Source organism: Zootermopsis nevadensis, unplaced genomic scaffold (genome assembly GCF_977971745.1).
Source record: "Zootermopsis nevadensis isolate Lab colony 2312 unplaced genomic scaffold, Znev_1.0 Znev_ptg000006l, whole genome shotgun sequence".
NCBI lineage: Eukaryota > Metazoa > Arthropoda > Insecta > Blattodea > Termopsidae > Zootermopsis > Zootermopsis nevadensis.
This window is the reverse complement of record NW_028259138.1, coordinates 1507039-1520785: the sequence shown is the minus strand read 5'-3', so window position 1 is coordinate 1520785 and position 13747 is coordinate 1507039. Positions and strand designations below refer to the sequence as shown.

The 13747-nt window shown below is 33.8% G+C and overlaps 1 protein-coding gene across 5 annotated transcripts in view; it reads left to right on the top strand.

The window, feature by feature from the left end:
* fus (epithelial splicing regulatory protein fusilli) overlaps positions 1–12095 on the top strand; it is a 186956-nt gene extending 174861 nt beyond the window's left edge. For 3 of the 5 annotated variants that reach the window (XM_022060424.2, XM_022060416.2, XM_022060434.2), the window contains one exon: positions 1026–12095. In XM_022060424.2, coding sequence (XP_021916116.1) covers positions 1026–1184 — 159 coding nt within the window. In that variant the 3' untranslated portion in view covers positions 1185–12095. The remainder of the gene's footprint in view (positions 1–1025) is intronic. The other 2 variants (XR_015533764.1, XM_022060444.2) reach the window with 2 other exon arrangements.
* Positions 12096–13747: the final 1652 nt, after the last annotated feature.

The following is a 13747-nucleotide window of genomic DNA, read 5'->3' as shown; positions in this document are numbered from 1 at the left end:
CTCGGAAGTAGCAAGCATTTCTGGAATTTAGTCTCCTCCTAATTTCCTCATGAGTATCATTTTGATTATTTGAACTTTGTAACACTTTCAAAAGATTTATTAGCCACCCTAAGATAATTCTGCTCGCCTGTCCGCTGACAAGATACTAACATGTACTTAGTTTTTTCTGAATCTACTTCTAGCCCCACTAGAACACTGTGAAACATTAACCCATGAGTTAAAGTTTGGCTGACAGCCCCATAATACAAGGATTTGAATCATGTATTCTCATATTGTAAAAGGGTTAAAAAATGGTGTCTTGGTGTATGTCCTGAAATGTAATTTCTGCTCTCTGCATTCTTAGTAGTATAGTTTCTTCTCATTTTCAATGTTTTGCTTTCATTTGCTGTTGGTGCTACCATTGCCTTGTTTTTCAACTTCGTATGTTATGCTGGTATTGCCATCCCTTGCACTGCTCTTCTGATTGTTCTGTATGTGCAGCTGAGTCATGTTATTCTCCAATTGACATTTTATTTAACATGATTTTATGTTTTATTTGTATTACATTTTTATGAACAACATATCATATGCTTTGAAACTCAATGCAGCCCTATATATTAAGGCAATTCTTTCAACTGCCTACATTGTAATTTACCTTATGAAAGAGAACAGGATATAAGTATAAAAACTCTAAGCTGCATTACATTCATACACAAAATTTTGAAACCATCGTTGGTTTTGAGACATGTGAAAAACCAGATTTATGAATTTCTTGCTAGACAAACATTATCATACTGGATCAAAGAGTGAGCCATGAGGAGGATAAATGAGAGATGACATCACCTTACAAATATAATAAAAATGAGATCATAAATTTCACCAGTAACAGATTTTACACAAAAATATAGATTGATGAAGAATCTCAGATAGAACTTTCCCAAAAAATGAGACACAAACATACACTTTGCAGATTCAAAGAAACATTGACTAATTTTGTTTTATATCTGTAACAGGCCAACTAGACATTTTATGTTATGTGGTTGCAGCTCACCCTGGAGTGCATTCAGCTGCAGCATAGTGCTGATGGACATCCTACCGGTGAGGCAGCCATCTCCTTTCCAACGCGGGCTGATGCAGAACGAGCCATTCATGACAAGAATCGTCACAATATGGGCAGTCGCTATATAGAACTGTTCTTGGTGTGAAAAAGACCAGCTTGTTTTGTTGTGAGTGGTGCACATGGGCATCATGCTCATGACTTTGTCATTAGTACTTAACAAATGAAGCATTGTGAAATACAGCTATAACCAGTATTGCAGACTGAATTGCAAATTAGATATTTAATATTTTAAAATACTGTGTGACATAGTTACAGTTTGAATCTATAATACCCTCCAGGGGTGTACGTATAAGTCTTTGATTTTTGTGGGTTAGGGGTGTCTGTAGTAAAGTTTGTCCCATCTTCCTGATTTCTAAATGTTTAGTATTTTCTCTTTACCACTGAATTCAAAATTTTCTTGGGGGGGGGGGGGGGGGGGTTACCTTGCCTCCTCATTTCCCAGCAGGGACAGGGACTGCATCTGCATCTGAACTGACTTGGTCCCAACAAGTCTACAGTTCAATTGATATCATAAGCTTGAGGTAAACAGCTAGAGTGTGAAACTGACTACATGTCTCCATCTAATGCAGAGGATAATAAGGCATGTACTTTTACCCGCATGTTCTTATATACTCCTTTGTGGTCTGGTGCTTAGAAATACTTGTCATGAGACATCTCCAAGCTTCATTGGCCATTACAAGGCCAATCAGCCAAGTATGGGGAGGGAACTAATAAGGCATCTTGCTCCACCTTGTCCTTTACATTGCTCTGGCTCACAGATATTATGCACCTAGTACAATGATGCATGTTTACCCTTTAGTATGAAAATGAGTTATTCTGTTTGAACATGTGGGTAAAGGTAAAATAATGATGCTGTTATTGTTACATAGGAGAGCATAAAATGTAAAATTCTAATCAATTTATTTCTGTGCAAACTATTATGTCCCCAGACAGACATGTTCTGGGAATAATTACATAATATTATGTAATATATGTTCATTTGATAACACCAAAACGATAAAAGTCGTCCAAAAACAGTCCTTCAGTTTATAAGCTTGTAATTCAGGGGAACTTATGACCTGTATAAGGATGAGAGAAGTATATGAATAATATATTGATTTAAAGAAGGCATCTGAACATGCCTTGATGTTCATTGTCCATTTACTGCTGTTTTTCTTTTTATTATATGTGTACATAATCTCAATTGCAGTACATAACAAGTTCCATGCAGCCTGCTGAGCAGGTAATGTAGAATGTGTGCATCAGACTCATCTGATGTGGCAGAAATTTTTAATACAGGCATGTGATTGTGGGCTGTAAATAGTATTGCTATTAAATATAATAAATGCCAAAGTTTTTCTTTTTAGAAATATTAAAAATATATGTAGCTGCTTTCCACAAATTATGAGAACTTTTATGTGAATTGTTTTGACTGTTGTGTAGTTCTGACTTGAGTTACATTATGGTTGAAGGCTCTGAAGAAATACTGCATTTTAGACACCAGCAGGAAGAGCTTATGATAAAGAATTATATTGCTGCTATTTTTCATTATGCTTGAGATAAGCTACATTCAGTAATTTAGATGAGGTACAGACGTACAAATGAATATCCAGGATATCTGAGTAAAATGACTGGCTATGAGCTCAACGGCCAGGATTCAATTGCTGGCAGGAACCAAGATATTTCTGTCATCACCATGTCCAGACCAGCTTTAGTCCTATTCAGTGAGTATTAGAGGCTCTTTTCTGGGGATAAAGAGACCAGAGCAAGTAGCTGACCATTCACATTTATCTAATGCAGAGGTTAAGAGTACACCCTAATGGTATAATGCTTGTGTGGGCTTTAAATGAAGGAAGAATTTTATAGCATAACAATTTATCGCCAGTTTTGTTCCTAGCAATTTAGTAATTGGTTATAGCAGTACTTCATAAGCAACAATAACGCTGTATGTGCTAAGGCAAAATGAATGACATAGAAAGTGAAAGATAATTATATGGTGTCCCTATCATGTGTAATGAGACTGATAAAAATGGTTGAACAAAACATCATAGATTTGTTCAGATTTTGAAGTTTTCAATTATCTTTTCCAGAAGAGTAACAAAGAGCCTTTAAATGTTCAAAAAATTAATTCTGTCTGTGCTGTTATTATTGCCTTCTGTTTTAACCTTTCAATTGTTAATATGATGACTCTATTCCATAAGGCTGTTTGCTGAGCAGTGACATTGTAACACATAAGCAGTGAAAGGGCTGAAAGATCATGATTTTTGTCAGGAGTTTAACTGACACAGATGCATTGACTTTTTTCTGAGTTAATGACCATAGTTAAAACTTTCTGATAAAATTGACTGTTCCTTATAAAACAGCTTTAATTAGTGAAAAATGTAACAGAAAATCCTCATATTTCACTTTTGGGGGATGAAGAATTTTATGAATTACATGGCCTGACTATGTGCTTCAGTCATACTGCAAAGAGACGTGAGATTCAAATTTCTACTTGGACAAAAAGTTAATGTTATATTATGATTTTTCAGTTTATATGTGGAATTTGTGATTCTAAGGAACACTGTACTGCCTATTAAAAAGAATGTTTCTTTGGATTGACTTGTAGAGAAGATTAGTGAAATTTTCTCATCACAATTGGACCTTGTAGTGCTCTAGTCTTTACACTCCAATGTATCAATTGCAGTCAGATTAAGCTGTTGGAACAGACAAACTTGCATAATTTTAATTGTGTAGAAGTTTTGTTGGCATGGAGAATAGTAAATGGTTTCCATCTTTCTGCTGGAGGAAATGTGGATATAGTCATCAAAGACCATAGTAAATGTGATAGTAGTTAGAGTCAAACCAAGATGAATGCCAGTGGCAGAATCCAGGAACATGGACAGTGATTTTAGAGTGAGCAGAACTCTAACATGACAGCATATCATTCAAGAGAGGGTGGTAATGTTTTACTTTTAGTTAAGAAATTGCATGAACACCTGATTGTGCAGTGTTACCACTTTTAAATGTTGCAGTCAAGAACCTGCCACACATCCATTCATTTTAAAGTAGGAATACTGTAATTCCAAGTTATATAAGTAATAAATGAACAAAGCAATGTTGCTTTATTTTAATGGTCTATAGTAAATTTATATATTTTTCAGAATTATATACCATATTATTTACTCATTCACACACTCACACACATGTGCACACACAATCACACACACACACACACACACATATACAGTCGCTTATATTTATTTTGTGTACAAAATAAGAGTATGATACTCCATATATGTACCTTCTCCATTTTTCTGGTACACTAAAAGTTACTCATGTTGTACAGGAAGATGAAAATATATATTTGACTGAAATGTAACCATTTTCTTCCTGTTTTCATATTTTATAGCTTTTCCTAAGGAACTGTTAAGGTCTTGAAAGGTTAGAGAATGAGGGAAAAACATAATAATAGAGAATACTTGTACTTCTGAAGGTGTTTTCCTTCCCCAGATAAAAGCAAAGTTATTTTCTGCCAAATACAGTGATCCCACTGGAAATGATGTACAGCATAGAGGTCAGTATACCTGACATTGTTGTATTTCTTGAGCACAAACTTCTGAGGAACCTCATTGTTCAGTGGACAAATAACAAGTATGCAAACGTTATTTACTGCTATGCTCAACTTTGATTCAAAACATGAAAATCCATTTTAAAAACAGCCTTGCTCCTTCCTTTTATGAGAATGTCAACCCTCAGCATGAAAAGATATGATTTACACATCATGACAAATTTAAGTTCATCACTAAGATTCATGCTCTATATATGTATTGTAGTCTTTACTTTATGGTGCTCTCATATGTGTGAACAGAATTTAGGCTAGAGAATAGAAGTAAATGTTGATCATATTTAAACTTCTTGAAATTCTTCAAACAGACTGAGTTTTCTTGACTATCTGATGTTAGACACAGACATGACTCCCTCACAGCATATAAATACAGTGTGTTTCTTAAGTCTGGGGCCATAGGAGAACACTTATTTGGCAGTATATGGAAAAATATAATCAGGGAAAGTTGTTGCAAATTATGTGCTTCTAATCTCAAGTGTTGACAGTTTTTACACAGGACAAGCCATTATGGTGCTGCACTGTTCAAATAGTCAGTAGTAAAATATTATGATAATGTTGCTACATTCACATGACAGTTCACTAGTCATTGTGTTATTTCTTTGTTTTGATCACATTGCGTTTCCTGCAGTACCCGTCTCCTTCAGTATCACTTGCCCCTACTCTGGAGAGACATCTCCACTTGCTTTGTTGCTGTCCTACAAGCAACAAGTGAGTCTGAGACATTAATTGTTGCCCTATAATGGTAGTAGAACACATAATTTAGGATTTGTTGTATATGCAGCTTAGATGCTAGAATCTCAAAACACAGGCTTACATACAAGACAGCTGGCTCAGGTACATTATTTTTGGATTTTTGGTTATGTATGTGCAAAGTATGAAGGAAGAAATTTTTTGAACTCTGAAGGGAATGTAAAATGAATCTGTTAGTGTTCTGCCAAATAAAGTTGTGAATTTTACCGTACTACATGAAATTATGAACATTTTATTAAACTCTTAATTTAACAGTAAGAATGAAGATGGTAAGCCATTGGTTTGCATGTAAATAAACTTGCCAGCCCTGACAATGTATGCATTGAGTCTGGGGATGGAGACACCTATGAAGTACATGCTCCCTCTTAGTGTTCAGGTTTTAATAATAAAAGAGTAAGGTTGTGTCTTTTGCAATAAATACAAAACATACTTTGATGCAATTCCATTACAAATTTTGCTTCAACCATTAATATATTTTAGGGAATATATTAGTTTTTAGAATTATTAATGAGGGGCAGATGTGTATGTATATATATGCATGTTACGTTCATGAATGTTGTCTAGTTCATAGTTTTACTCATCAGCAATTTGTGATGAATGTAAGGTACTGTAAGTTGTTTCCAGAACTGGTTTCAACAGTTTATGTGCATGTTTAGGAAGCAGCCTACATGCAGTTTTGTTTAGTAATGCTGTAAGTAGAATGATGTAACATTATACATTTGTTTAAACAACAAATATCACACATGTCTTCCATTGTAGAGAAGTCTAATCTTTTTTTAAGTGTGGCATGTTGCACATTACAATCCATAGAACAGATTTTGTCATCTTGTCTCCAGTTCTGTATGAGGGCTGCAATTGTTCCTTAAGCAGCGGTGACCTCTTGTTGCTGTACAAAATATTTGATATATTTTGCAAGTAATTCACTTAATGAAAACTGTTAGTGTTAATATATTAACCGAGTATTTTACTGGTGAACAACACAGTTGCAGTTTATAAACTCAGTTCTTTAAATGTGATTTGTATGATCGATTTTACAGTGTGTCTTTGAAGTTTCATTATGATGCTGAATATCTTTGATAGATGCTAGTCAAAAGTCAAACATCAACAGGAACACATGTTGTATTTAACTCCTTATGGTCCATTAATAATGCATACTGTGCATTTACAAGTTGGGTATTGTTTCATAGTGATAAAGAGAGAATACAGGTTAAAATCATGGGTTCTCCAGTAAAATAAACACATGTGTATATTTCAAAGTGTAGAGTGTGAACACTTCATGAAGGTTTCTTCTTTAAAGTACTTTTCTGTACCCAATGTAGTGTAATTTATCCTGATAACAATATTTACACTTTGGCCAACTTAGCTGCATGTTGTCAATGTTGATCTTCTGGGTTATAACACTATGTGGACTTGTTGGTGGATAACAGTGTTTTGGAGGAACATACTGCCTTTATCTTCAGAACTGTTGGAATTTATCTACAGGTCCACATCGCATTACAACGCAGAACACCAAATATTGGCATCTTCACTGCCATGAGAACCTCAAATGTCAAGATGTTGCTGAAATATAAGTTAGATTGGCTCATTCATGTTTTACAATCATCGGTTACTGCTCCAGAAATCTTGTAAGAAGAGTGTGAAATATTAAAATACAAAACTCTGATTCATGGTGATCACTTGTGATGCAACCCTCTTGAAGCTAATCTCATATGGGTTTCAGCACAGCATAAAGTGAGTTGTAGTTTTCCAGTAACATGTTAAGGGAATTTCAAAGTAGAAAGTATATTTGCATTTACTATGATAGGAAAAGAATTTTGAACATATTTTTCACTTGATAGGGATGACTTTGAGGAAATTAACCATATATCCTGTTAATTTAATTCACTCTTTCTTCAGTTCATACATTATTTTAATAAAAGTATGAAAGGTATCAAGCCCATCCATTTAATGTGTTTTGATATGATCATTACCATTGTTACATATGCAATAGCTGCCTTCATCTGCCTGGAAAATTGATGGTGTGCTGATTAAAATAAAACTATATCATGAAACTTCAAAGGACAAGCATGATAACAGTGTAATTACAGTTTTTGTCGTACGTATAATGTATGATACTGTTAACTCATGACACTATGTATTTCAATTTTTTGCAGCAGTATAAGTATCTTTAGTTGATTTGATAAGATTTAAGTTGAAATAATGTTACTTATGTCAGATACTGATTTTATGATGTTTTCTGTGCACTTAATGAGCATTCCAATGTGCCTTTTCAGTTAGCTAGCATCATGATTTGGTTAAAGAACCAAATTTCATAATTTATGTATTGTGTGAATGTATATTTAGTTTGTTTTTACTTGTAGAGTATACTATGCCACAAGTGTGCAGTAATTTGGTGTTCCTATATTTGTCATACATTTTCAAGATAGATGTAAAATTTCAGTTGTGTTCTTGTTTCATAGTTTTTATCATATTAATAGATATCTATGATTTTATTAACAGTAGTCCTGCTCATATTTCAACTCCTCTCTTTCTTTAAGTTTTTCAGTGTGATTACTGTTAAACCAATGCTGCCACAGAGTGACCAAATCAGAACAGATTGCACCTGGTCCAAGGTTTATAAAAATGCCCTTCTCATTTTCAGTGCCTTAGTTTCCACAAGATGGATACTGACCTGACATGGTGCAAATACTCGTGGGTATGAAACAAAACAACGAATATAGTGTATATTTTATTTGGTGAATGCATCCTTGCAGGGTGACAATTCATTATCAATGATTGGATGAAAAGTTGGTGCTTAATACTGACTGAATGAAAAGTACAGTGTTACGTAAATGCAGGATTTATGTATTCATAATTGCAATAATTGCCTCCCGTCCTTTTCATTATTGTTTGATTGCTTGTTTATGTATCAAAGTTGCAATCACTGTTGTTACAATTTTGTTTCCAAAACACATGAATGCTTAAAATATTATATATATATATATTATACAAAGTAGTCAATATTAGTCCTCATGAATATGTAGATTGATTACTGTTAAATTATATCTTTTTATGAATAATATTAACTTGTATGAATTTTCCTGCTTTGACTAGCATAAATGTGATTTTATCCCATAATTTTAGTCTGAACTTGTTTTCTACATGGCATGTTTATGTTTTATGCCATATTTATTATGTGAAACATATAATACTATTTGTGGATGATTTTGTATAAAAATTTATTTTAAATGTTGAGAACTGATAATGAATTATGCTTAGTTGAGTTCACCATTATTGTAGAAAGATATTAAATTATTTACACAATAAATATGGCATTTTAATGCTTAATAATAATTAGTCTTTAGTTTTAAGATGCATATTTATAATTAACAAAAGCAATAAAAATATACAGTTGTTAACAGAAATGAGAGGTCTTTTTTTAAGTTTAATCTGATGCAATACCAGCTCATTTCTTTATGTTCCAAGTTTAAGGAAAGAAGCCTCACAAGGCAAAACATTAAAATGTGCAATATCATAGATATAATGTGTAATATATTGAAATATATGCTAGCCAAAATAGTCTCTAAAATTACCTTTTTTATTATCTTAGTATTCCATTTTAATTGAAATAGTGCATTATTAAATATTGATATCAGAAATTTTATATATATGTATATATATATACACACACACACACATACATATTCAATCAAACCCCATTAGAGCTACGTTCCCTCCACCGCCAATATTGGTGTTAAAGTGGGGGTGACAGTTAATTGATCCTCCCCACTCAGAATATCTCCAGCACTGACTTACGGGTTTACCCCATAAACTTTTTTTTCACATTTTAAAATTTCTGGAATTAGGGTGCACCTTACATTTTATGGCATCTAAGAATCAATATTGAAAATTTGTATTATATGACTAAAGTGCAAGGAAAATCTTCATATCCATAAGACTAATCATGGAACAGTAAACACAAAGATAGCAACAAAGAAGATTCAAAAAGTATGAATACAAATAAGTTTTATGTTTGAATGTTGGCAGTTGTAATATATGTATTTTTCCTCAAAACTTGTTACTAAATCAAGGGTGTGTCTTACAATCAATGGCATCTTGATGTTGAGGAAATGTGGTATTTAGCAATATTTTCTTTAATCATACAGGAATACTGTTCTCTGTAGGCATCCCACCCCTTTCACCAACATGTAGCACTGCCCTTTCTCCCATGTCATTTAAATGCAATTGATTGTGATTGTACAGTATGCATCTGTATCCTTGTAGTACCGCATGGCAATTGTATTCATACTGAAGTGTTTTTGTATACTGTATGTTAGTTACTGAATGTGTGCAGAAGACTGCTAACCAGTCAAACAGGGGTGGTGGATTTGTAACTGTTTGCCAAAATTCCTTCGAATATTATCTGCTACTGTGTTCAGCTTATTGTGGGTAATATTACCATTTCCAAATCAATAACCCTCTCAGTAGCAGGTTCATTTACTGTAACTGCCCTAGACTTAGAATGTCACCATTTACACTGCTAACCCCAAGTAATAACCCTACTCCCTCCTTGAGTTGCTTGAATGGGTTTTGTTTGTTAAAGCAGAAATTGGTGTACAGTATTTTTACAACTCAATATACCATGGAGTTGTTTGTATAGCATGTGGATACAAAATTGTATGGTGCTGTATTGAATTTGATAATAAATTTTTAACAGTACATTTGTATTCTCACAGAAGTTGGTAGATGGCAGCTAATGGGGATTCACTTTGCAGTTGCATATAGAAGTTCTTTTCCAAGGCTTTTGTGGGAGGCCAGGACAGTCCGGTGGAGAGCTTTGGTTAATTATGTGATGAACCTTCGGGTTCCGTAAGTTAGTTAGATAGTATGAGGGAGGGGGTGTCATATCAGAGTTTGTGTGTGTATATAAATATATATATATATAGTAATTAAAATCTCAGAAGTAATTATTGATAATTTTATGAGCACAAGACATTCTCACTAAAGCATGTAATTTGGTCTACATTCCTGCAGCTAATAATTTGTATTTAGGTCTACATTCCTGCAGCTAATAATTTGTATTTAGGTCTGTATTAAGGTTTTAGTATTAATTAGAGATCTTTCTGTATCCAGGCACGACTTCAAAAAATCAAGACGGTACCTAAGTAGTATATGAAAATAATACATACTCATAGATGTTTGTTGTCATTGAATTTGCAGAGTTAGTAATAATGATAAACATCTTTCACACAGTGAGAAGAGTTCTGATCTAAAACAAATAACTTAGGTTCCATTCTCTCTAGGCCAATGCCAGCTACATTGTTATAAATGTTAATTGAAATTTATTTGTATCTGCAATGGTATAAAACAGCAAAGCACTATTCACAGTAGGTGGAAATCTTTGAGTCTTAACAATTATTATGTATATGCATCAAACATAGAATGTATCACAGTGTGATAGCCTTTATACACACACACACACACATATATATATATATATATATATATATATATATATATATACAGGTGTGTGGGAAGTAAGTAGGCATTGAGAAATGATTATAACCTCTATATTTCCAATGTATAGTGATTATTTAATGCCTACTTACTTCCCACCCACTCTGTATATATATAGCAGCCCTGAATACTTTATTCCCTAAATGAATCAACTTTCCATATAAAATGATACATACAGGGTATGCACATGGGTAGAGCCATTACAGTGAAGACACATTTAAAGTCAATGGTTAGGGTTTTTTTAGCAACCTTCAGATGGTCATGCAAAATTCTGTAAATTACATGGGAATTTCATAATAGGTCTCTCAGAATGCACAATCAAGGAAAAATGCTCTGTTTTTAAAGTCCCCATATGTAGCCATTTGCCAATGAAGAGATGTGGAAAGTGTGAAGGATGGGGGAATGCAGTTTGTCTGAAAAGAGGTAGAACATGTTTAAGCTTGACCTTGCATGGCTGTATGGTCTACCATCTTGGTACTTCATTCATATTTTCCAGACACAACTATTGCTTTTCTGCAGCCACTTAACCCTACAACATACCCAAGAATCTAAGAACTCTCTCTAACATGTGAAAAAACACATGTTCTTACTGTGTGCTTTAAGACAAAATATTATCAAAGCTATCACAAATAGTAAGTCCTATATGAAAGATTATTTTCTTGCTGAATTTGTCCATACCAAAATGTATGTCAGATCAGAATTGAACTATATTTTCTCATTCTACTTTATTGGTTGAATAATTAACTGATCTTTAAATTGCCCTGAATTAATGAATCAAGACAAATTATCCAGGAATGTTGACCAATTACTATACGGGTAATACCACAGTGCACCTGAACTGGTACTGCTTTAGTGAGGGTTGTTATTAACCAAGTGATTTGCAAGTTATCATTTTGCTGTCACAGCTGATGGATAATTATTAGATATCAAACTAATTTGTACAATATATTATTTGCACCTTAATAAGTGTGGGGATGCAGTTTATAACAGAGGACCAATCTTAAGTTATCATTTAATAAATAATAAAAAAAATTGCCCATTGTTATAAAATATTTAAATTGTCACATTTTTGTTAAAAATTTAGCCTGATTTGAAACAATTGTGTTACAACTCCTTATTGATTGAACAGTTTAGTGTTGATAATAAACGTGTGTATTAAATGTATGAATCCAGAGTTCTTTTCTTCCTGAAGTTAAATTAGAAATAGAATATCAAGTCATAAAGTTCTTGACGATGGTGATGAGTCATTTGAATAAAAATTTTCTTGGATATTATCCATCGTCTAGTAAATAAAATATAAAATGTAAAACGACGTTTCGGAGATGGAGCTCCATCTCCGTCTTCAGGTTCCTACTCAGTTGGGCCCACTAGATAGAGCTCCGGACAAAGTAAAAAAGTGAAAGTCCCAGAATACAAGAACATCACCACACCATCCATCCGTGGGACGTAAAAGAATAAAATGGAAATAGTAGAAACATAATTCGTTAAACATGAAAAAGCCAAATAAAAACAAAGACACACAAAAAATGGGAATAAATACATGACCATTAATTTGAAACTCGATGCACAACTTGGACTTCTTCAGAGATGCTAGCAGACCTCTGGAGGTATGCATAAAGTAACATAAATATAACTTCAGACAGGGCCTGCTGGAGAAATCTAGATTGGCCCAACATGCATATGAAGAAGATGATCATGTCTGTTGGGATGGAGCCAGGGTGTTACTAACAGAACCTAATGCCGTCTACAGGAAATACAAGGAGGCGGCACACATGGCACTACTTGCCAATCCTATCAGCCAGCCTAGTTTGGATTTATCTCGCATGTGGATTCCGGACGTCTCTGAAGAAGTCTAAGTTGTGCATCGAGTTTCAAATTAATGGTCAAATGTATTTATTCCCATTTTTTGTGTGTCTTTGTTTTTATTTGGCTTTTTCATGTTTAACGAATTATGTTTTTACTATTTCTATTTTATTCTTTTACGTCCCACGGATGGATGGTGTGGTGATGTTCTTGTATTCTGGGACTTTCACTTTTTTACTTTGTCTGGAGATAGGGATTAGCTCTATCTAGTGGGCCCAACTGAGTAGGAACCTGAAGACGGAGATGGAGCCCCATCTCCGAAACGTCGTTTTACATTTTATATTTTATTTACTAGACGATGGATAATATCCAAGAAAATTTTTATTCAAATAGAAATAGAATCTTTATATTTTAAGACTAAGTCAAGTCTTTAACAGTTTTTGTTTTAATGACTGGCAAACTACTGCTAAAAGACAATTTCTAGAATTGTAAGAATATAATTTGAAAATAAGATTGTATTTTAAGAAAATGAACACTATACTATGTTTTGAAACCTCAATGAAAGCCTCAGACAGAATACTTCCACATAGAAATAAATAAATGCAAACATAATTTCACAGGAGGGATTTGCTAAACGCATGTACCGAGTTCTATTACTTAGAAGAGTAGGACATTTTTTATTATAACTCTCTTGCCTACACAGACTTAAGTTGTATGTACTAGCTATGTGTATTGAAAAGCAACACTTGACTTTCATCATATGGGATAAGACATTTAAATCCCCATATGGGGCTGCTGGCTGTATGGTTATATTGGTGATGTGATGCACATGGGATTGATGGTTGATGAAGTCACCCCATGATAATTTCTCTCTCCATGAGTTCTCTGTTATGACCAGTATCTAGAAATCGATACACATATGGCCATAGGTCTCTACTGTGATCCTTACTTACTTGTTTGAACTTACTTAATGGTATGAACTACACAGCATTGCAAGTTGTTGAGCAGAGTGG